This window comes from Pantherophis guttatus, chromosome 3 (assembly GCF_059756535.1).
Source record: "Pantherophis guttatus breed Tessera chromosome 3, ASM5975653v1, whole genome shotgun sequence".
Lineage (NCBI taxonomy): Eukaryota > Metazoa > Chordata > Lepidosauria > Squamata > Colubridae > Pantherophis > Pantherophis guttatus.
Window position 1 is genome coordinate 185,488,329 of NC_142065.1, and position 26,092 is coordinate 185,514,420.

General features: G+C 35.5%; 1 protein-coding gene across 3 annotated transcripts in view; it reads right to left on the bottom strand.

Annotated features, from left to right (window-relative positions):
* MMP16 (matrix metallopeptidase 16) overlaps positions 1 to 26,092 on the bottom strand; it is a 154,073-nt gene that overhangs the window by 27,207 nt on the left and 100,774 nt on the right. For all 3 annotated transcript variants that reach the window (XM_034422389.3, XM_034422388.3, XM_087890779.1), the window contains one exon: positions 24,672 to 24,886. In XM_034422389.3, coding sequence (XP_034278280.1) covers positions 24,672 to 24,886 — 215 coding nt within the window. The remainder of the gene's footprint in view (positions 1 to 24,671; positions 24,887 to 26,092) is intronic.

Below are 26,092 nucleotides of genomic sequence, written 5' to 3' on the forward strand. Positions count from 1 at the left end.
TGGAAATTGCTTGTACAGTCTATAATTGATAACACAATCTTTCTCCCATTTTTACAGTTTTACCATCTGTTGCATGCATAAATGATACCTGTATGGGTATTGATTAAAATAAAACAAACATATTAAATAACTAATGTTACTTTATCTTAACACTGATACAGTGACCCGTATGTCAACTATGGTACTAGGTAAAGTTTTCACAATATTGTACATTATTTTCCATATATTTGTTTCAACTTTTTTAAATATTGTAGATGAATAGTGATCATTTGGGCTATATGTTTTTATTATAAATACTGATCTATTCTCTGCCTTTCTCGTTACCTGGAAAGACCTATGCTTTGCAAAACATAAACCCCACTCACAGACATTGACTGAGATGGGTGGCCATAGAAATTAAACAAGCAAAAAAGCAAGCAAGCAAACAAGCGAATGAATGAAAGAAAGAAAGAAAGAAAGAAAGAAAGAAAGAAAGAAAGAAAGAAAATGGTTGAATTCATTGGTTAATATTGTGAATGCAATATTGCAGTTATCCCTCATGTTGAATATCCTTTATTTTTCTGGAAGAAGATGAGAGTAAGGTTGATGTGCCCAGCCCTGAACTAGTACCAAAAAGGAAGACTGATAAAGAGAACAATACTGGTAGCTATAGTAACTTCTCATATTTGTAAAAATTGTCTTCATCATGTTGGGATATGACTTCTTAATAGAAAATTTTGATGTAACTTTTAAATCACAAATATCTATTATATATTACGGTAATGAAAATAGTTCTTTGTGATGGATGTTCTTAGGACATCCTTTACTATTCTAGTACACTTTAGATGTACTACATTACAAGTATGTATGGTAACCACAGACAGGAAAAGCATTTATAATTGGGTGAATTAATCAGTATGTCTTGCATGTGATAATGTATTTAAATAAAGCATGTTTTGCAATTACTTCCATGTGATAGTTAGTGATTAATTCTTTTATTCTTTTCAAATAAAAGTTATAACCTTACAAAAATAAAATCCAAACCATAACATTAAATTGACTAATTTCTATAAACAATTATGTTGAGCCTGACATACAATAACTGAGATCTTATATGGTCTAAGCATTATATCCAGTTCAATAAAGGAACAATATATGTGGGTCTGTAGGTATGTAGATGCGACTGGGATAAACAGAACTAAGTACCCCTTGAAGCCCATTCATCAGTTTGCTATAGATGTTCTGTTTTTTTTCTAGACCCACAATGTTCAAGGAAAACAACAATACATTTTATGTTTTCTACAGCTTCAGATGCATCTTTTAACTATTAATTTCCAAATTTCAAAGTGCTGACGATATTGGTATCTTAGTGTCTCCTAAGCGCAAATTATTAAAAATTATACTTTTCTTCTAAAATATTGTTGGGAATTTCAATTTCAGGGAAACCTTTTTTTTTAAAAAAAAAAGTCTGATCCTTCTGTCTGGAATTCTAGAGATATCCATCTTCAATAAATTTACTTCCATTCCCCCCCCCACCCCCAGCAGTCTCAGCTGTTAGTACATTTGAAAAGTGTATCAGTGTGCAAAATGTATTGGTATGAGCAAAGCACCTTTCATAAAGGAATCAAACAAGCATTAATATTCTGAGGAGGGATTCTTTGCTTGTGCCAACTTGCTTTATGAAGCAGTTCAAGGGCTTTGCACATCACAGCTGCTTGTGGCATTTATTTACAGACTGTAGAAGAGTGAGGCATATATTCACAGTGAAAGAAGAAAAGGGCATTGTTGATTTATTGTTATACATTCTACAAATTCTTGGGCAGCTCAAGGAAATGCACATGGAGTTTTCTTTTGATTCTTAATACCGATTTTGGAATACTCAGAGCTGTGCTAGGATTTTATTTTGAAATAATGACCTGATTGTCAAATAATATACAATAGCTGAGCTAACCAGTATCTCTAACACAGCTTTCTTACTTACTTTGAACAATCACATTACAAATCTATGGAGCACAACTAAATGACTTACCGTATTTTACTTGGCTGTTTTCAGATTTTAAATCTGTCAGTTTCAGGCATGAATGATGACTAAAATTCTGATGCCGGTGCTCAAGAGTTTGAAATATTACAATAGAGTAGTATTATCACTGGGCCAGCCTAATATTGGAGCTAAACTGTATCTGTTGTGGGAGAGATATTGTTCTGTCGCTGAACATCTATTCTTATGCTAATTTTATTCCCTTCCAAACAGTTACATTTTATGGAACTCACAATGCATCTTAAAACATGAAACAACATATATTACTCTGCCTCTCTCATCACAAGCCAATGATCTGGAGTAGTGACAATGCACAATGGTGTATAAAAAATGTAGTAATGACAGAACAAATAGTTTCTTATAGACTGGAAAGTGGCAATAGGATACCCATGGACATCTTGCTAACATAATCTCTGCTCGATCTATTAAAAATGTTAGTTGTAACATTTTTATCAAAATTAAGTAGAAAAAACTGCAAAGGAATATCTTTATTTACAAGGATGTCTCTGAGCCCCACATAGGTTTCATAAACATTCTTAGAAAATAAAATAAAATTGCTGATTGACTCTTGCTCTCAGGTTTATTTGGCAGTGTGAGTATTTGTCTGGGAGACTGATGGGTGAAGTAAGATGGGCATGATTGAGAAACATCCTCACCAGTTTGTTTTCCACAATGGCCACATTGTGACTGGCAGTTGTCTCTTTTGCAGCCATTCCAACATTTCGTATGTCCACTGCCCACCTCACAGGGCTACTTGGGGAAAATAGGAAATGGGAGCATACCGTATTTTTCGGAGTGTAAGACGCACCTTTCCCCCCCCAAAAGAGAGTGAAAATTTAGGTACGTCTTATACACCGAATGTAGCCCCGCCCACCCACTGGCCCCCATCCTTTGGCCTCTGCCTCCCAGCAGTTACCTCCTTGCAGCGAACAGCAAGAAGAAACAGCTCCTTTCAGCTTCAGCACATCCCAATTAGCACAAGTTAATTAGATCAGCCTCCCGACTCTCAGCTGTTTTGCTCTCAGCTGTTTTGCATGGGCCTCTGCTGCTTGCTGCAAGGAGGTAAATTGCTAGAGCAGATTTTTTTTCCCTTGTGCTAATCAAGCTATGCTGAAAACGAAAATGAAAGTAAAGCAGGCTGTTTGCTGTTTGATGCAACAAGGCAAAATTGTTGGGAGGCAGAGGCAGAGACAGATTTCTTTTTCTTGTTTTCTTCACCAAAAAAGGTAGGTGCATCTTATAGTCTTGTGCATCTTATACTCCAAAAAATACTTTATATGCCAACAATTGGGGAATGCTGTCCATAAGCATTCATTTAATTAATCCAAATAAACATGGGGGGGGAACAAATAAAAAAATTAGATTTAGAAAAGCAACTGATTGATTACAAAGAGGACTATCTTGTTTGTCCGCCTTCTGCCGCATAGCTCCCAGCGACTGGTAAGATCCCACAGAATTGGTCTTCTCTGGGTCCTGTCAGCTAAAGAATGCTGGCTGGCGGGCCCATGGGGGAGGGCCTTCTCTGTGGCTGCCCCAGCTCTCTGGAACCAGTTACCTCCTGAGGGCCGGACCATCCCCACCCTATTGGCCTTCCGAAAAGCGGTGAAGACCTGGCTTTTCTGGCAGGCCTGGGGCCGTTGATCTGGCTCTTGTGATCTGGCGAGATCCGGCCATGAATGGCGTGAATGAGTTTTTAATGTTTTTAATTTTTAAATGTTTTTTTATAATGAATTTTTAAAATGTATTGTGAGCCTCCCTGAGTCTTCGGAGAGGGGCTGCATATAAATTGAATTAAATTAAATTAAATTGTCTAGTATATTTCAGTACAAAATAATGAAATAATGGCTCCTTTAGGTTGAGCACAACTTCTTAAAATTATGTGGAAATTATTATTTTTTTCATTTTACAACACTGCACAAATAATTTGTCACTGTTGCCTTCTGGAAAGTTTTGGCCATTTTTCAAGCTATCCAACAGAACCCAAATCAATCTCATATTTAAATAGACAGATAGAAACTTTATTAAGTTAACTGACCATATCAGATATATAAAACTTATGCAAAAATATGAAATATATATTTAAAAAGTTCATGGCCCTAATAACTGTCACACCTACAATTAACCCCAGTTAACCCCTAGATATTCTGTTTTCTTCAAGATGGCCTTTGAAACAAAAAATGCACCATCTAGTTATTGGCAGGTTCTCTCCCTGCGAAAGGTAAGATAGTTTCTCCAGGGTGCATTTTTTAAGGTTTTAAATAAGAGTCAAAGTAAGCAGCCCTTTCTGGAGAGTACAGTTTGCAGTCAACACATTCAAATAGAAATCCAGGTTGACTTCTTAAGGCTTATTTTGTTAAACATTTTATTTAAATAGCCCTAAAGACTGATTCATAACTTTGTTTCATTTTAGGGTTAGATTTGGCCTTTAGGTGATGCAATTAGGGACATATACAGGTAGTCCTCGAGTTTTGACCACAACTGAGCCGAAAATTTATGTTGCTAAGTGAAACATTTGTTAAGTGAGTTTGTCCCATTTTATGACTTTTCTTGCCACAGTTGTCAAGTGAATCATTGCATTTGTTAACATAGTTGTTAAGTCAATGTGGCTTCCCCATTGACTTTGCTTGTTAGAAGGTCGCAAAAGCTGATCACATGACCCCGGGACACTGCAACTGTCATAAATATGAACCACTCGCCAAGTGTCTGAATTTTGATCATGTGACCATGGGGAGGCTGCAACAGTCATAAATGTGAAAAACAGTCATAAGTCACTTTTTTCAGTGCTACTGTAACTTTGAATGGTCACTATATGAACTGTTGTAAGTCAAGGACTACTTGTACCAAAATAGCAGAGTCAGGGCAAAGAATTTAACAGTTTGGGATAATACTAAATGACTTAGATGTAGCCAATGCATGATTGCTGCTCATATGTTTAATTCCATTCTGTCATGTTAAAAATTGTGGTTCACAGAGGACTTTAGGAAGCTATATCAAAGGCTTTGAGGGTTCATATGCAATACCAGGAACCATACGGAACATCCCTGCTCTATGTTATGTCACATTATCACAGCTTATTAACTAAAAGATTTAATTATTCTCAGTTTTCATAATAGTACTTTTTAAGAGTAAAAAAAATAATGAACATCTCACTACTTTTATTAGCTATTTTCTGTTCCCAATATAGCATTTGTTTCAAATATAGCTTCTAAAATTTCTCTGGTTTGCTAGCTACTTTAGTTATTCTGTGCTGCAAGACATACGACAGTACTTAAGGAAGAAGAGTAAAGCAATTTTTAGGATTAATTGCCTAACTTCCAGGATAAGAAAAATGCAAAACGGCAAAATTAAATTCTCTCACAGAGAAATGGATATCTAAGAAGACCTCACTGAATCGTATTTCTCAAAGTCATCAGAGATGTCAGCCACCTAAAATTTTATTCAAAGGCAGTTACTGATTAGCACAAATAAGTTATCTGTTCCCATGAATTATTTAATTCATGAATTTAATCAGTTAATTCATGAAAGCCACTGAGTGACTTTGGGCCAGTCACTCTTTCTCAGCCCAACTCACCTCACAAGGTGGTTGTTGTGGGGAAAATAGGAGAAGAATGTGTGTTGGCTATTTTGCTGTCTTGAGTTATTTGTAAAAATAATAAATGCAGGATATAAATAAATAAATAAAAATAATTCCCCCACAACAACAGCCAGTCTTCAAAGACATTCATACTTCTTAGCAGTACAGTCTGCAATAATTTGTACCTTCACCCTTCCACTTGCTTTTTCAATATTTCTCAGAAAATGTAACAAACTCTGTTCACAGAATCCACAATCCTTGCTGGTATAGCAAGGATTTTTGAAAGTAGCTCTTGGATGCATTGCTGAGCAAAAATTCAGATCCAAAATAAGTATTTGCATAAGACATCTGGATATTGCATCAGATTCACTTTATTTTGCACTCTTGAAACTATCTTCTCTCATACACACAGAATATATATTTTCTACATTCTTTAGGAATCTTTGGTTTTTTTTAAAAAAAAGACTTCCATATGCAAAGTACTTAAATAAAAAAACAAACAAATAAGCAAGTTTTTATCCTAAAACTTTTGCTATGTTTATCATCTTCCGTATTAAAGGTAAAGGTTTCTCCTGTCAGTCAAGTCTGACTCTAGGGGGCGGAACCTATCTCCATTTCTTAGCTAAGGGAAGCAGCATTGTCTGAAGACATTACCGCGGTCATGTGGCCAGCATGACTATACATCAGGGGTATCAAACTGGCAGCCCACGGGCTAGATGCGTCACGCCCAAGCTATGCCCACCCCAGCTCAGCGAAGGGAAAAAACATTGCAATATGTCACAGTTTGACACCCGTGCTATACACTAAGGCACATGAAATTCTATTACCTTTCTACCAAAGTGGTATCTATTTATCTACTTGCATGCTTTCAAACTGCTAGGTGGGCAAGAGCTGGGGCAAGTAATGGGAGCTCACCCTGTCTCACAGCGCTCAGGTGTCAAACCCGGGTTTCAGCTTTTTAGCTGACAAACTAAGCATCTTTAACACTGATCCACCTTGCCTCCTCTTCAGTATTAAAGGTATCCAAATTTGTTGCATTGGGTCTTGTTACTAGATTTCCTAGGTTGTGTGACTAAGCTGGCTGAAAATCTTGATGCCCTGACACCTCTGGAAGATATGAGATTAGGAAAGGGCAGTATATTTTCACTTAAGCATTAAAAAGTAGAGGACATTGTCACCAGTTCTTTGCCATGTTCAGATCTCTCATTGATCATCTTTTGGTTTGCCAGTGGTGTCCCCATGATCATCTTTACAGCTTCTATGGGAACATTTGGACATCAGAGGATAAAGTTACTTGGTTTCATTTAGATTCAGAGTCACTCTGATTCACTGGGAGTTAGAATTCAAAGTGCTTGTTGTAACCTATAAAACTCTTTATGGCATAAAACCGGGTTTGTTGAAGGACATCAGCCATCATAATTTCTGCCTATTTTATATGATTAGTTTTCACACTTTCATAAGTCCCATTGATTAGACAGAGTCAGTTGATAAGAGCCAGGAAGTGGGCCTTCACTGTTGCACTGCCTGATCTCTGAAATGGTGTCCCATTGTTATCATAGTGGCCTTGAGCCATGATTCTATTTAAATGAACCCTTGAAACCTGGATCTTCCCCCAGATTTTGGAGTAGAATGGTTAGTGGATACCTTGTGGGATGTAGTATTGGCATTCTTTCTCCAGATTTGTTTTATATGCTTTATGTATTGCTGTATTTTTTATGCTGCCCACTACATACATACTTACCGTCTTATATAAGACCCTGTCTTATATTTTTTTGAACCCTGAAATAGGGTTCAATAAGGCTTGGCCTTATTGCCATGTGCTCAAAAGCCCAATTGGGCTTATTATCAGGAGATGTCTTATTTTGGGGAAAACAGGGTACATACATACACACACACACACACACACACACACACACACACACACACACACGTCATCCCAATGGTGAGCAGCCTGCAACATGATATAATTTTTAAAAACCTTCTTAATAACATATGCAAATCTGCAACATTTATGATCCATAGATTCTAAAACACCTTCTGACAACTTCTAGTTTTTGCTCTGGCCTTTGAATGATGGCTCGATTCCAAAGCAGGAAAATACCCCTGCTATTAATTTCAAAATCTCTGCAAATCAATACTATGCTCTTTACATTCATAACAGCTTGCTTCTCTACTGGTGCACCATCTACTAAATGGTCATTTGATACACTAACACATTTACTGACAGAAAATGAAATCCATGACCAATTACTCCTTTAACACTGATGCCAAAAGCATATTATAGAGACACACCAAAACTTCTGTTTTATGCTTTCATTTCATCAAAATATATGAAATCAAACCATTCAAAGATACAATCCACATTCTTACTACTACTACTACTACTACTACTACTACTACTACTACTACTACTACTACTATAAAAACAAATATGAGACATTATAGCCAGGAACAACATTCAGCTTGATTAAAATTCTATTCAGCAGTTTTACAATTTATTTTTTGAAATTGGTTTGTTAACACTAGAAGTTATGGTTCAATTTTCAGTGAAAAGCTAATAAATGAGACAGCTCTAGGATTTTTAAAGGCAGAGAAACACAAACTTCCTGTATTTATGACATTTCCTATCCCAGGTGTTTACCTCTATCTTACCAATTTCAAATTCAGGGAAGCTGTTATTTTATTTTTTACTTTATTACTAATTAGATGCATTTAGTTATTATTGACTAATAATGAATAGTCACTAATAGCTAATAATGATAAGGTAAAGGTAAAGATTCCCCTCACTCATATGTGCTAGTCATTCCCAACTCTAGGGGCTGGTGCTCATCTTCATTTCAAAACCAAAGATGCCTCCATGGTCATGTGGCCGGCATGACTAAACGGCAAAGGCGCACGGAACACTGTTACCTTCCCACCAAAGGTGTCCCTATTTTTCTACTTGCATTTTTTTATGTACTTTCAAACTGCTAGGTTGGCAGAAGCTGGGACAAGTTACGGGAGCTCACCCCATTATGCGGCACTAGGGATTCGAACTGCTGAACTCCTGACCTTTCGATTGACAAGCTCAGTGTCTTAGCCACTGAGCCACCACGTCCCTTCTGAGCCACCGCTTCCCTTCTAATAATTATATAGCACTATTATTCAGAAATTACAAAGGCAAGGTAAGATACCACAAATTTAAAAACAATATTTAAAAACCAACAATGAGCATATCTTAAAACAGTAAAAGCAAGAATAAAGCTACTAAAACAGTAAATGCAAGAATAAAGCTAAACAACATCAAAATCTGTGCTTCAATTTATTATAAACTTTGGCAGAGTAGAAGGGGTCAATAATGACAATGAAGGGAGCAGACTATTTCAAAATTGAAAACACCACTCTTGAGTATGAAGCAAGCTGTTTTGATACTTCTGGAAGTATTCTGAACTTTTCTAAAACAGTCAATTGTGTACATGTTTACATTTCAAATCAGTCATTTTGCTTTCAGATTAGGGCATTCTAAACTCAAAGCTTCAAATAAGGAATATTTTGCATCCCCACAATACATTTTATGGTTCAGGAAAACATTTTCTCACATATAGGTAGTTTTTGACTTACAACTGTAAACGAGCTGCTCATTACAATATAAGTCGTGACAACAGTAAAACAGATCATCATATGTCTGCCCCGATTTTACCTTTTTTTGTAGTGGTGATTAAAGTGAACAGCATGGTAATTAAGCAAACTCATTATTGGCTATGGGGTATTTTTGCCAAAAACTGAAAGTAAGTGCCAGAGTTTTGACAGACGTGTTGAAAATTACATGACTGTGGGGCATTGTAAATGGCCATAAATGTAAGCTGGCTGCCCAGCACCCGAAATGTGGTACATGACCAGATGGGACTGTCAGAAGTTTATAACCAGATCGTAAGTACCTTTTGGAAGGTCTGTCATAATTTTGAGCAGTCGTTAAGTAACCAATTATAAGTCAAGGTCTATCTGTATATGCTAAGCAGCTTCGGTTTCCCCAGAAGCCTTTCTCCTGTTGATCTTAGTAATAAAACATGTTAAAAGCAAGGCAGTTATTTAGTTAATGGACTTCAGGCACCATTGAAAGAAAGGACAGTAAGAGATAGGAGAGGTGCTACTGAGAGCAAACTTCATCTCAGTAGACAGATGAATGGTGGAAGGAGTTCAGATTTAGGTTAGATGTAAATTTGGGGATTAGGCTATCTTTTTCTTCCTTCTTGCCATTATCAGTGATAAAAATGTTGTAAACTCAAGAATTGCCTACAGGGTCTGCCTCATGTTGTAATTTGATAAGGTAGCTAGTGAATGAACAAAATAAGGTCTTTTTACAAATTCTAAAAGTTTAGTTTTCATACCGTGACTCCATCAAAGATATAATTGCATTGGGAAAACATGTATCTTAATATCCATCTGGATAATATGGTCTGGATCTCTTTTATGCCTAAGAGCATGTAAAACTCTTGATTAATGTTCATTTTAAACAGCAATCTATTTGATAGTGTTCTGAGTAATACACTATACTATTTTCCTTTAAAACTAAGAAGCAACAATAGATACTCACACATATGTTTATACAGTGCATCTATTTGGAGGCCTGAGTCAGTCTTGATCCCTGGCAAGAGCAGCTTGGACTAGTCCCTGCATTTTTCTTTACGATATTGTTGAAAGTGGTTTGCCATTGCCTTCGTTTTAGGGCTAGTTTTGTGCTTAGGAAAGGACTCGAATTCACAGACTCCTGGTTTCTAGTCTGATGTCTTTAATCACAGTACAAAACTATTTCCTCTTTGGGTATGTATGTATGTACTTATTGAAGATTATGTCAAGGACATTCATTGATATTCAACACCCACTTCAAAAAGTGATCCCTAGTAATTATAACTTTCTTGCTTGATTTTTGTAGAACTCAAATAAAGAACATTAGTTCTGCTGCTACACAAAGACTGCTTAATCCTTAAATCTTTAAAGTTGCTCCAAGCTTTCTCATCATGTTTAGAACTGGACAGCAAAGAGAGATTTACAGACTGTATTGTCAATTTGATATTCCTTAGCTACCTGCCCAGACTAATCAAAGACAACTGGAATAAATTTATCATACCAGGATTCAACATCTTGAGTCAAGGTGAGAGGTGAGAAAGAACAGTGGGTATTAGTTTTCTTTTAAGGTATGTCAATAGAGAAACAGATGTAGTATTTTTAAATATTTTGATTCACATAGACATATTGAGTGGTTCAGGTTGTAAATACTGAACAGTCAAGAACAGTTATTTTAGCTAACAAGATAAACACAGGATGAGTTCTTGAAAAGGATTTGGTATGCTACTAAAGTTTTGGTCTTCAGTTCTCATTAACCCCAATCAACAAGACCAAAGGCAAGTGGTTAGAGGATATGAAATAAGTATATGACACTAAGCTGGATTTCTGTGACAGAATATCTTGAAATTAACATGGGAAGCTTGCTTTGGAATTTGGTGTATTTTTGTATCTCACTGTGTGCATAAGTAACATATTTGCTCACTTGTGGAATGGTTAACTTATAATTAACCTAAAATCAAACTTTTAATCCTGGCTAGCATAATTTACTCTATAAAGTTACCTGTCAAATAATTTTATATATTCACAAATATATTTTATTCTCCCTGAATATTCAGTACATGTAGCAATTTAAATCTATTGGTTTTTTTGTCTTAAATCTCACTGGGTGACTTATAAGGTAAAGATAAAGGTTGCCCTTGCACATATGTGCTAGTCATTCCCGACTCTAGGGGGTGATGCTCTTCTCCGTTTCAAAGCCGAAGAGCCAGCGCTGTCCAAAGACTTTTTAAAATTATATAATATTAAGCATTTCACCCTAACTAACCAGAGCAAACAAATATAAAATATCGCACAGTGATATTTTCTATCAATTTTGCTGGTTGGTAGAGTGAAGGGAACAGGAACAAATGATAAGCCTTAAAAGAACCAATAATTTTGGGCAAATCATTGGAAAAAAATATGCTGAGGAAAGTTAGGTGGAGTGGGGCAGGGTGAAGGGAGAGAATAGCTGTCCTAATCAAACATTTACAATTAATCATAAGTTATAAATGATGGGTTATCTAAACACAATCACTTGGAATGGGAGATGACAAGTAGAAGATTAATTTTCTGCTGGTTACAAAGTGCCATATTAATCCCCGTATTTCTGCCTATTTTACATAAAAACATATGCACTGATACATATATTCACATTTACCCATGAAATACCATTAAAAGAAGTGCATAAAATTAAAATCAAAATAATACAATACTGAAATAAATAAAATCCAAAAGTAACAAAAGAGTTATTTTACTGATCTAGTCTGATTTTAGATTCAGCCCATATCTATATTTTTATAAAATGAACACGTAACAAGTATCTTTTAAAATATACTGATTTACAAAAATGATGCCAGAGTTCATATTGATTTTGCAATGCTGAATTATGAGCATTTGCCAAATTCTGTAGATTAATTTCTGGTTTTTACATATAATAAAACTGGACAAATATAGTATATCTTGGACAAAAAATCTGAGAGTCATTATAAATGACACAGTATTATGAATTTAATTTACTGTAGACATCTTATTGGAAGCAAATTACTACAGACTCCAGGAAATGCATTCTTGTGTATCAGCTGATTATTGGTAAAATTCATATAATAATGTACATCAGCTCTGAGTTACCGAGTAATGCAAACTATTTTTCATGTTTTAAAAATGTCTGAATATTTAAGGTCTAACTGATTTTTATTTGACAAAAGTTCCACTGTGTGCAATGGGAAATTCTAGTGGGGTTCTTATGAACTTGGATGTTAACCAAGCCTATTCAGAAATAAATCCTCATATGTTCAATTCTTCTTTTCAAGAATGGACAAAACATAGCTGGCTTTCATTACTTCATATTATGAGATTTCTGAATTAGCCAATAAAAATGTTTCTATCTTTAATTCCTATATTATATCCAGGGGTGGGTTCTACTTACCTTTACTACCAGTTCGCAACATGGCCGCGCGCGCATGCGCAGTAGTTTCCTGATGATGTCGGGGTCGGTGGGTGGAGCCTCCCACCAGTTTTACTACCAGTTCTTGAGAACCGGTTCAAACCGAGGGCAACCCACCACTGATCATATCCCGTACATCTAACTATAATTGGGGATAAATTATATAGAAGCTTTATATAGGTGTTCTAATATGTTTTGTTTGTTTCCCTTTTAAAATAGTCAGCCTATTTTGACTGGACATAATTCATTAACAAGTATGGATAATATTTTTGCTGCTGAAACCTCCTACGATTACCATTTCACAAATGTATACATGCCCATATATATTATTCATATGTAAATTCAGTTGGAATAGATAAATGTTCCTAAGGATTGGAGGCAACCCCATTTAAAGACACTATCTGAAAAACTGTCTGAAGCTTGTAATATTTCCAAATGCAACAAAACAAGTACAGCTAAATAAAGAATAATGGTGGCCAAAGGCTATTGTGTAATTTGCTTGCCTTCATCCAAGCTCACAAAAAGTGCATAACATCACACATCACGCAAAAAATAAAATAAAAAATAGCACCTTCTAAAATTTGATAGTAAAGCAAAGGCAAATTAAACAGAATTAGTTCTACCATATTAAGCATCCAAAACTTTTGTTTTAATTTAATTTGAGGGCTGGGAAAACCGCAAGAGAATGGCAACACCCAGACATAAAAATGACAGAGATCTGGTCTGGCAATCCTTCTTCATTTCTTTGAAGGGCTTTATCTCAGGACTGCTAAACATTCGAGGGAAATGTTAATGATTGAAAGGATTGGAACAAATGGATAGAGTTTGAAGCTTTCCTTTCTCCAAGCAGAAGATTGCCAGGGAATTCAGAGATATATTTATTACAAGGACTCCAAACTGATTAGTTGCAGTGGGATTTTGAAATCAAGCATGAAAAGTCAGCCAAGAGTTTCAAAGTGCTGATTCTGGATACAGAAAAATTAATTCCTCGGGGCACAACATTTCTTAGTCTGGTCCACCTGAAGGACTGACATATACCTCTTGAAATTTATCTGGGCAAGAAAAAGGGGGAAGAAGCTGATAGTATGTGTGGTTCATACAGAGATTTTGAAAAGTGTTGTAACAATATGTGGGAATGATCTTGGTAGATGGTGGAAGTGACGGTGTCTAATCTGAAGAGTCAGATTAAAAAAGTCATAGCTTGCAACTGCTTAATGGGTAGAGAAAGGTGCTAAAAAGGGATACCCACTTCCTATGTTTGCAGGCAATAAAGGAGATGGTGGGAGATTTGTACTTCCATGCATTCAAGGTTCTGCTAATGTAGATTTACAATAAAGTAGAATTAGCTCATCTGGCCAGGTATCTTATCTGGTCTACCTGGGAAGGCAGATAGGTATAAAGCAGTCCAAGTGGGTTTACAATTCCCAGAATTGTAATCTTGCTGGCTGATGATCAAATGGGCATAACTGTCTAATATTTAACTATTTGAAGAGATTATTCCATATTCAGACTTCTTTTTTTATTATTATTCATTCAACTGCGATGTGCACTTTCTTCTAATTTTCTGGTAACAAAAGAAATAGTTTAAACTCTAAAACACTAAAGAAAAGAGAAAGAAGGCTACCAGAATGTGTCTTCATTTTGTTGTAGAGTTATTCTATCAGTGGTTCTATCAGATTATCAATAATCTTCATTCCAGGGCTAAATACAGTATTAAAAAATGGGTCTCCCAAACTATGTTACCAATGGCACGATTACAATTTCTCTAGCAGTTGTCTTCCACATAGTGTCAGCATTCCAACTAACTCCTCATTGTAATTCAGAACTCTGAGACAAAGTTAGATTTTATTAGAGAAGTCATATTGGCACATCTGAGGAAAACTTGAATCGGAAATCCTGCATTTCCCCCCAACCACACTAAAACTCACACCCTGTCCTGTCCAGTGACATTCACATCACATGGCCCAATTAATACCCTGTCTCAGCTGCTGCCAATCTTCATTCACTCCCCTCCAGGTGCCAACAGCCCGACCTTGATCTCATGTGAAAGAATGTTGTTATGACTGACTCCTTTCTCTACTCTCCAGTTCCCATTGTGGCACCCCTGTAAAGTCTGACCAAAGATGGATCCAGGGCTGACACATAATGGCTTAAACTATTGGCATTCAATCTGGTAGTGGTTTTTGTTATCACTTTGACATCAGTAGCTGACAATTCCTTAATTCAATTTGTAGACCTGCCCATCTAAAACAAGTGATTCTGGATGGCAAACAAAATTAAAATAAAGTAAAAATAATTACAACAATACATACATTAAAATACAGAGCAACTATCATACCCCTGTCAGGGTTCTGATGGATGCCCTAATTAAATCATGAGTCTTTTGCCTTCAAGTCTTCAAAAGAAATCCAGGTATTTATTAGGAGCTTCATGTTGGCATGTTCCCAAGTGAAGCCAGCTCTGACCCTATATAATTTACACTCCAATTATGACCCTGTTTCCACCCGCCCCCCAGGGTGTGTCATCAATCACATTCGCTAATGGAGCAATTTCATTAGGTCACTTTAGGTGTAGAGATCACTCCCCTTCGACTGCTGCAGGTATCCCTGGGATACAGTCTTGAGGGAGATAAGTGTGGAATGTGCATCTGTTTTTTTGTTTTGTTTTTTTGCTATGCACTTTCACCAGTTTCCCATTCCCCTTGGCCTATGGCAACTTGAGAGCAGGCCAGGGATGCTTTGCAAATTGACAACCCCACAATGACTAGCACTACAAGAAATGGGTCCCTACACACACTCAGGACTTTAGGTTTTAGCACAAAACTAGGTCTTTAGGACTTATGAAAGGCCAGCAAGGTCAAGGCCATCCTGATGTTTTGTTTTATCATTTTCTAACCTAGGTTCCCCAATGTACAGTATTTCTCCAAGATATTAAAGGAATAAGTGCCAGATGGCAGCACCAACACAATTTCCCCAAAAAGACTATGCAGCAATGGCACTCACAAAGGAAGCTCTGTTACTATCACTAACTTTAAAAGCAAAACAACATAAAAAGTTATATACAAGGTAAAGATGCTCCCTCAAATTTCTCAAAGTCTTTTCTCCAATCTAGTGTCAACTATGAACCTACAGTTTTATCTAGTATGTTTGAAGGCAATATTTGTCCAAAGATTGTGATGCCCTTGTGGTTGAGTCAAGCCACTTGAGAAGAAAGGAACAAATGTTATGGGCACACAAACCTGTGAATCATCTCGCAATAACCCTGACTAGCTGACTGATTGAAGGGCTGACCAAGAAGGACCTATTCCTTATACCTTGTGCAAGAATGAACTGGAATTACAGAATCTGTGCATGGAGTAAAGATAAGAGTCCTTCTACATCAGAGGCAGCATTGTAGGTTAGAAATAATGGCAGATAAGGTAGCATATACATTTTGGATCTTACACTGTATTACAAGAACAGGCTTCATGCAAAAAGCTACTCTACTGATAGTGACAGTGAAAAAATTTCTTGAATAATAAGTTAGAAGGGTGACTTTTCCTTTTCCTATAGGTCTACTTGAGACACTTGAAGATATGCTGCAATTTTTCTAATAAGTAATTTGTTAAGATTAGGTCTAATATACTCAATAAGAAAACAAAGGAACAGTTTCTTAAATATTATTGCTATTTACACAGATTACAGTGTTTCCAGAAGCACTTGTAAATGTTTCTCAAAATCTCTACCTAAATTAGTTGAAAAGCTATCATTTTATAACAAAAAGAAATTTTAATTAAGCCTTGTGCTTGAAGTGTTCTTGCAATTATTCCCTTTGGTATGTATTGTTAATACTACAAGATAACACTTGTTTGTGATAAAAAAAAATGGAGAGATGTCTCAGTGTAATTTAAAATTATTCCTTGCTGAGATTTTTTGTAATTATTTCTGTCAATTATGCTTTCCTGCCAAAGGGGTAATTTTAATCAGTTTGTGGAATAGATTTGTGTTGTGAGATTTGCATTTGATCAGTAGAGCTATCACAAATAAAATGTTAACTAACCTTTGATCTTCAATAGATATGGATGTACACTGGCAGAACTTTAATAAGGAGTTATTTTGAGGAAGACTGATACTTTATCCATTAGACAACTTCATTGTAGCATACTACTGTAGTTCTCCAGCAATAGCCTCTTATACTGACTGCACAGGGTTAACTCAGTTTGCTGATGAGCCACAAGCTAAGAGCCAAGCTTTGCTCTTAAGCAATGTTGCTATTAAGCTGAGCTCCAGGCAGGAATCAAGCCAAAATTGCTGTTTATTATTGCTTGTGGTCCCATTTGCTTGCCTGTAGTTTATATTTGCTTGTCCAGACATTGCTTTGCATTTTCTCATCAGTTTGTTCTCATCAGTCTTTTTTTCCTCTTAATCATATGTCTTGCTGTATAATATATAGTATGCATTTTTGCTTAAATTTGGTTATTTATTTAAAATATGTATATAGCCACCCAATTTATAACCACCTTTGAGTGACTCCTAATCGAAAGTAAAAGCATCATAAAGAACATAACAAACCTGTAAACTAAACAGATTAAAAACAACTAAAACCTGGCATTAAGTAATATAGTCTCTTATCCCAACCAAGTATTTTTACGATTTACATTGATTGTTTCCTAGTATGATTTGATCGCTTATTTGTACCCTATGACTGTCATTAAGTGTTGTACCTTATGATTCTTGATGAATGTATCTTGTCTTTTTATGAACACTGAGAGAATATGCGTTTGACCTTGTGGGGCTGGGCTGGGCGTGACCAGCGTGGGTATGGCCAGCTTGACGTCACTTGTGGGTGCCTGTGGTGACCTGAGCGCTGTGCCAGCGAAAACAGACTTCCAAGCTCCATTTTCAGTTGCAATGGTGTCCTGCAACCCTCTACCAGCAAGAGTGCCTCCTCCGGCCCTCATGAGCTCCGTTTTCAGCTGCGATGGCCTCCTACAACTCTCTGCCAATGAAAACGGAGCTCAGGGGAGCTGCATGAAGTCCTTCCAAGCTCCGTTTTCACTGGCAGAGGCACTGCAGGCCAGTCCTTTGCTGCTTCCAGGGCAGCCCTGCTGGCCAGATCTAAGCACCCCGCAGGCCGCATCTGGCCCTGGGCCTTGAGTTTGACACCCCTGCAGTAGTTACTGCCCTCTCCTACCTTTTGAGGTAAGAAAGCCTTTCAATTTGCACAAGCACTACTCTACATACAAGCTATTATATTTCAATTATTTTGTTATACTAATGCATCTTCCTGCATTGTTTAAGTCTTGTTTTACATGAAATATGTGCTTCTTAATATAGCTTTGATCTCATTTTCTACTTTCCAACCTTCACTATTAGAATCCTCCTTTTTTCATGATGTACTTGTAGATATGTTTCAGGCTACTATTGAAAGATCACATATACCAAAGGTCAGCTACAATCTATCTCAACCTTAACAACTTTGAGGTGTGAACTTGCACACCTAAAATTGCCCAGCCAAAACACTTGCACATATGATATTTCAAAGAAACACTGATGTGGAGCATGGAGATAACTAATAAAGGAATAAAAGAGCAGGTAAACTAAAGTAAATAACAACTTAATCTAAGGAAAGGAAAAAATGTGTAATACCAAAATGAGCCTGTTTTGATTGTGTTTGATATAACATGGGAGATGGGGACACTTCTTCAGGTTTATAAAATTCTTTCAAAAACCAGTAGTTCTGTAATCCTTGTGTTGTCTGTTTCCTGACATGGTCAACTTTGATCAACAGGATCCTATGCCTACTGGAGAACTATACTAACAACCTTCCAGAAATTATGAGACTGTTTTTAAAAAGTATGTTAGATGTTACCATAAAATGCTGTTGACACTCCGACTTCTGCAATGTCAAGTACTTTTCATTCTTCAGCGGAGATTTGATATCACATTCCATTTTACTGAAGTTACTAAAAAGCTGGTAAAAATCAGCTATATTCATTAACAAAAAATTAGTTCATCTGTTTTCAGTAATACTTTCTTCATCTCTATCTAATAAGGCTCTAAATGCTCAAATCTGAACTGCAATTTTAATTACTTGCACAGAGTTTACATTAATGAATAGAAAGTGGTAAGAGAATAGCTACAATTTCACTGCAATGAAGGCAATTGTAGAATGTATTATAAAGTGCATTTTCATAGAGCTCATCAACATTCCATGTATTTTCTGTCGGCGTTAAAACATTTCACATGAAGTTAAAACATAATAAAAATTACTATGCAGCCTCTTTTCAATAAAGAAATATATTATCTGCTGCTGCATTTTCAGTTTATTGAAGAAAACACTACACTACAGCTTTCACTATGTTTTACTCTACATAATATATTTTATCCGGAAGATTGAACACTTTTTACTGAAAATGGAACAAGACAATCATGAATATTTCTGCATATATATTTCTCTATTGGCTAAAAGGTGCCTCCCACCTTAATTAAATAAAGTTGGCTATTGTGTGGTGAGCAGTGCCCTGAAACTCATAAATGCATGACATCAGTTATGACATCAAAGCTACACCTGTTATTTAGCTTCACATTTTACTTTTGTATCATATTTAGAATTTCTCTGAACTGAATCAAGGGATACCCACTATTGTCTCATATTCTGTTCTTGTTTTTCCTCCTTTCCTAATTGTTTTATTCTGAAAATATAACTGAACATGCAACTATTACATTTACATGTATTACAGTATAAAAAACTATGAACTGGCTGCAATGTAATAATGTTAACCTGCTTATTTGCAGTAGGGAAAACTAACACAGCATAAATATTTGTGAAAAGGATGGGATACAAATGCAGTGGCATAAAAAGAAGAAAAAGCACTGCGGCATGGTTTTAAAATGGGAGAAAAAATAATGAAATAACACACACACTCCATTATAGAGACAACAAGAAGTAAAATTAATTGTATAGCCTTATATTTCATCATCTAGAGAGAGGAAGTATATTCCTTCCTAGTCATGATTCATAAATACAGCCAAGATAAGAATGCCACTCAAGTGAATCTAGAGTAGGAAGAAAGTAGGGTCATATAGTGAAGTTTAAATAACTACTATGGTAACTCATCCTATGCCTGCATTTAAGTAAGCAAGATGTATCTGCTTAATATATAGCCAGTGGTTCACTCAGTATTTCCAAAGATGGCCACAATCATTTCTTGTTTTCTTCAGCATAAACTGAATGCCATCAGAGCTCATTTCGTACTAATGCCTAGTGATACACTACTTGTAACAAAAATTGTATTTTAAGATGTAGGTTGTATTTTACATTGCAACTGAAAAACATAAACCAAAGTTTTGAACATTTTCTTTACATTGTTGATTCTAACCACTTTATCCACCACAAAAATAAGTGAAAGTTGTAATTTTGAAAAGTAAATGGTAGCATATATACATTGTTCTGCTTAGTTCTCTTATTTTTTCATAGTCAATTAATTTCAGAATCCATGTTCTTCATTCAAAGATTTTAATACATCCGAGATGGCTAAACATCAGAATGCCAGCAATGTTTCATTTTCTTTGGGTATCAAAATAATCTAAATAACCAGCATTTTTCACTTTGTGAATAATTTCCAACAATACCTCTAGGGCAGGGATGTCAAACTCACGTTGTCACGGAGGCGTCACGTGATGTATCGGAACTTTCCCCCCCATCACTAAACCGGGCATGGCCATGGCCAACGTGTGATGCATCCGGCCCGCGGGCTGGGAGTTTGATAGCCATGCTCTAGGGCAGGGGTGGGCAAATGTGGCTCTTTTACAACCTGTGGACTTCAACTCCCAGAATTCCTGAGACAGCCAAGCTGTCTAAGGAATTCTGGGAGTTGAAGTCCACAGGTTGTAAAAGAACCACATTTGCCCACCCTGCTCTAGGCCGTTCACTATCAGTGAGTAGTCAAACTTTTCAGTAAATAATTTTTTTTACAAGGGAAAAAAATCTTTGCTAAATTATCTATCTAGGCACATAAAATAAGATGTAATATAAAACAAGAGATAATATTCATTAAGAAAGGTGAGATTAAGGATGTGAAAGCAAAAAGATGCTTAGGAATATGTGGAAATGTGATGCCTAAAAACAATGTTTTTCAAACTTGGAAAGTTTAAGATGTGAGATTTCAACTCCCAGAAATCAAAATCTAACATGCTGGCTGGTGAAATCTGGGAGTTGAAGTCCATGCATCTTAAACTTACCAAGTTTGAAAAATATTGCCTTAAACTAAACATGTTTACTCCTGAGATCATATGACTGCTTTAAGGAATTATAGGAACGTGATATGTTCACACCTCTGCATGCTCTGAAATCTCTTTTTGTTTCTGAGTACAAAGTGCTGTACATACCATTTTAATATTCAGTTGACAAACTATCTGAAAAAGTTGGAAAAAATAATTTTATTTATTGCATATTATCTTTGAATGCTTTTGTTTCTGAAGAGGAACTGAATTATAAATAAAACATCCGAAAGAAGCCTATACTTCATTACATGCAATGCAATCTGTCATTTTTGTCTCAGTTCCCTAGAAATAATTTCCACCAAAATTCAGTGGGGCTTACTTTTAAGTAGACATGCATAGAGTTTTCTAAGATTAGATGAATGATTACTGTCTGTATCAAAGTTACAGCTTTGGTTTCATAACTAAAAGGGAGGCATTTCGCAAAATTATGGCTGATCTTTCTAACTAAAACCACAGTTTTAGGCTGAAAATAAGATTTATTTTAGTGATGTAGTAAATAATTTCTACAGAGTAAAACAAATTAGAGCATGTTCTATTGTTTACAAGATGAATGGCATAACAAATGGCTGGGAATTTTAATATCCTGCTTAATGTCAAGTTAGAAAATGAGATTCTTAACCTTTCACTTCATTCACAAAGATGGATGGCCATAGGGTATTAAAAATAAAATCATAAAGTTACAAAGGCTTTATTCAAAAGCTGGTAGTTCTGTCTGAAAAAGAATACATAAAAGACACTCTTCTATTAAATTAAATGAAGTAACCATGAATCAATTACCGAGAAATCTACTCGTTTTGTTATCAGGAAAAGTTATACATTCTACTAAGTAATATTGTTGAATAATGTTCAGTTATTTCAATTTATTAAATGCCAAGTTGCTTAGTCTCCTCGACTATTTTCATTGGATTAGATTCAAATATTTTTGTGTAGCAAGGGTCTCATGACCAATTAATATATCATATCCGAAAAATCTGAAGTTCTATACTGGCATAATCAATTGGGCAATTTTATTGGTGCTCATGAATCCTCTCATAAGTGAGACCTCTTCTCTATTGATGAGTGGGGGAGAAAAATATTTTAATTTCCACAATTCCCTGTATTAATTTATTTCTTGGCATCATCAGACTTAAAATGGTAGCTTTGACTCAGCTATCTAATAAGACAGAGACCATCAATTCTACTCCTCAATGTGCACAAAGCTTAAAGGTAGAACATCAGACCATCATCAGAAAGGAGACTCACAGGATGGTATTTGTGTCTCTTTAAAGTTGAGAGATATCGATTATAGTTTTGGCTGCTGGTGATGATAGGAAATATTACTTCAAATGGCTTTTTTTAAAACACTGTCACTACAATGTTGGAAGAAACTTCAGATAATTTGTAAAAAGCTCTCAAAGGTTATGTCTAAGTGTTGTTGATAAAAGAATGGTAACAAAAGGGAGAAAATTAATAGTTATCTCTATTTCTGATATTTTAAAAATGTGGGTCACAACCAGAGGAGGTCATTCTTCAAAACTTTTTTCTAAGATTACCTTAGTTCTCCAAAGTATTCTATGAAAGAGTAAAAGGAAATGAATGAGAATAGTACATTATGAGAGAAAAGGAAAAAAGAATTCCCAGAATCTTTCCAGAAATCTTACATTATTTATCCTATTTAAATGAAGTATTTGGTTCATGATGAGCCCTACAAGAGTACACAGTCTTAATTATTTCTGGATATGAAATTGTCATTTACACTGTAGTATAGTCTCATAGATTTAAATTCTTGAATAAGTGAAGACTTATGATGTTAGTGCGGAGGAATCTTCTAAGAAAAACACCTTTTAATGAAATCTTTTCCCAAATATATAATTTAAGTAACCTAATAAATTGCTCAACAAATCAAGTCCCACCTACAAAAATATTTGATATTCATGGAGCTTGGTCTCTCTATTAATCTAGATGGACTAATTTAGGGAATAACTTCATTAAATGTTCTGTAATCTATATTCTAAAATACAATAGGAATTAAAATGCAATCTTTATAAGGTAATTTACCATTCCATATACAGGAGGGTAGTTTCATTGTTCGAATGTTGACTGTCCCTATGTCCAAAGGCAGCCTGATTTAACCTGATGATTCTTAGCACCCTCTGCCTTCAGACAGATCTTCCTGCTGCTAAGGGTAGTTGCCCTAGGGCTTCCGGGGAATGAGGGCCCAACAGAAATACATTACTTAATACATTAAGAGCCGCGGTGACACATTGGTTAGAGTGCAGTACTGCAGGCTACTTCTGCTGATCACCAGCTGCTAGCAGTTTGGCAGAATGAATCTCACCAGGCTCAAGGTTGTCTCAGTCCTCCATCCTTCTGAAGTCGGTAAAATGAAGACCCAGATTGTTGTGGGCAATATGCTGACCCTGTAAACTGCTTAGAGAGGGCTGTAAAAGCACTATGAAGCGGTATGTAAGTCTAAGTGCTATTGCTATTACTATTACATTGAAGAAATGTTAGTATAATTTGTTGCCTACAATTTGATCCAACTTATCATTTGTTTGCATGCTGAGAGCCCCAATGAATGTCAAAAATTTCTACCATGTATCAATCCGCTCATTGTATTTTAGATGTAATTTGCATGCAAATCCCTTGTATATATTGTATTTCCCATAAGAAATGTAATTCAATTATGAAGTCACAGAAACATCTTATATTGAATCAGTTGTATTCTATGCATTAGAGCTTAGTCCAAGGTTGATATTTTTGAGTTATCTTGATCTTTGTATAGTTCTGAGGACAGCAGATATAATGATAAGGACCACATACAAATATATTATGTAGCAAACCAGACAACTACTAGAACACTTATTCTATCCTTAAATCCTTAAATGTTGTTTCTATAAATATATTTTCTAAGAAAAGTTAAAAGACTCTGTGTACCCTAGAGTACATTTATTTAAATATTCACATAATTTTTTTTAAAAAAATCACAGCTAGTTCAAGAAAATATAAAATTAGAATACGTGTTTGGAAGCTAATAGAATGTCATTTAATATCCTCTGTTTAATTTTGAATCAAAAATTTTGTACCAAAATATCCCATAAAATTCATTTAAAATTATGTCCCTGTTGAAATTTGAAAATCATTCAAGAAAATGTGCCAGATCACTACTATGATCCAGTCAATAGATTTGCTTTGCTTGTCTTTGCTTGTCTTTGAATATTAACTGAAGTCTATTTAAAATCAAAATAAGTGCCATAGGGACTCATCTTCAAACAAAAAAAAATTGAACCAACCCAAAAATATCAGTAACGAAAAGCCTTCAAACACTGGTAAAGTCTTTCTTTTAACACTGTCCTCCACTCAGAATGTATCAAGGCAACCACAACACAATGACAAGTATCTTTTATAAAGTGTCTGATCTAATTATAAAGTTAAATTACAGGATCCTTATGAAGAAAACACAATAATAACAATAAGCGTGGAAATGGCTACATTCCCAACCAAATCATCCCTATTAGCTTCTATTCATGGCTTGAATTATGCCTTTTTTAATCTCTCCATAACATTCAGTATTTACTTACCATTACATTTTTGAAGCATTGCAACTTCCTGCTGACATTAATTCAATTCCTCAAAATAGAACATTCCAGCCTTTTCTCTGTTAGACATGGAAGCCATTCAGATGTCTTCCTTGAACTTGGAAAGAGCAAGAAAGCTCAGAAGCTGAATGAGAGCTGGTTTTTGAAAAAGCGAAGATGCATTCTCTCACTCTAATAATTTAAAAGAAAAAGAAAAAGAAAGGCTGCCTACCTTGAAAACAAACATTTCATGGCGGAGAATGGCTAGAGTATTGAAATTTCCATCACAGATATTGGGTTTGACACCAGGGTAGGAGGGCTTATCCCCTGTGGGTGGCCGAGGAGCTTTAGCCCTATCATTCTTCCTAGGATCAGCTGGAGGGACAGAACGATGTGGAGGTACTGTCGGCAAGGGTCTTGTTGGTGGTGGGATTCTGTCAGGTGGACCTTTAAATGAGAAAGAAAACTCTCATAAGAGTGATATACATAAGTTGCATACTATTGGGTTTTATGAACCAAGATAATACTGATTTTATGAAATAGGATAAGAATGTGATGACATAATTTTTCATTAGCAAGTTAAATGATGAGAGAGCTCAACACTGAATTATTTTGGAGGATTGCAGAAAGCATTTTATTAAGAAATGGAAAAGATATATTATTGTCAAGGAATGGTTGTCAGAAATTTGTGACCCTATCTCTTTTGGATAAGAAAGGGTGCAGTAATATTGTTTTACAAGAGTGCAGTAATATTGTTACTGCAGAGATACTGTGGTATCTTGCAATAATACAGTGTACTGTTCATATTATAGTACTGAATTTCATTGGTAAACTAGCAGCTGTTGATAAGTATAAAATACTGTATAAGAGATTTTTTTTCTTTTTCTTCATAGTTTGTATTTTACTTTTTGCATTTTACTTTTTGTTTCTTTTTTAAAGATAATTTCTTTGTTAAAAAAAAATAAAGATAACAGAAAACAATTATTTTTAAATTATTTTGAATCCTCACAATTTTGGAGGTTAACTGTGTTCCTATTTTTTTTTTGTATTTACTTACTAATTAGCAAGTAATTAAGAGGAATATATTAAGCATTAATCTGTGCTTACAATTTAAATAATTATATTGAACAGTTTATTAAAGTTGTAGCCATATAGCCTTTCCAAGGTTTCTTCCTTTTTCAAAAACAGCTGTCCACATTCCTTTCTTACAGAGAGATGTCTTAATGTACTGTGGATAAAAATATAGACCAGACCAGAAATACACATATTTGAATTAATTGTTATTTATAAGGCTAGATTATGGAAATTTAACTAATTATGTCTAGTTAAGTTTGCATAATTCCTCTCAGTTGAATTTCTGGTTACTGGGTGCCTGTTAAAATTTATTCTACTTTTCCCCCCCATTCAATCATGTCAAATTTTTGGGCACTGCCTGGACAAGTCCTTGCAGTTTACTTGGAAAGAGTTTTCAGAAGTGATTTGCCATTGTCTGTTTCTAGGGCTGAGAGAAAGTGACTGGCCCAAAGTCACCCAGTTGGATTTGTGGGAAAAGTGGGATTAGAACTCATAGTTTCCTCATTTCTAGCCTAATGTCTTAACCACTACAACAATCCACTTTTTTTTATTGATTATACCGTGTTTCCCCGAAAATAA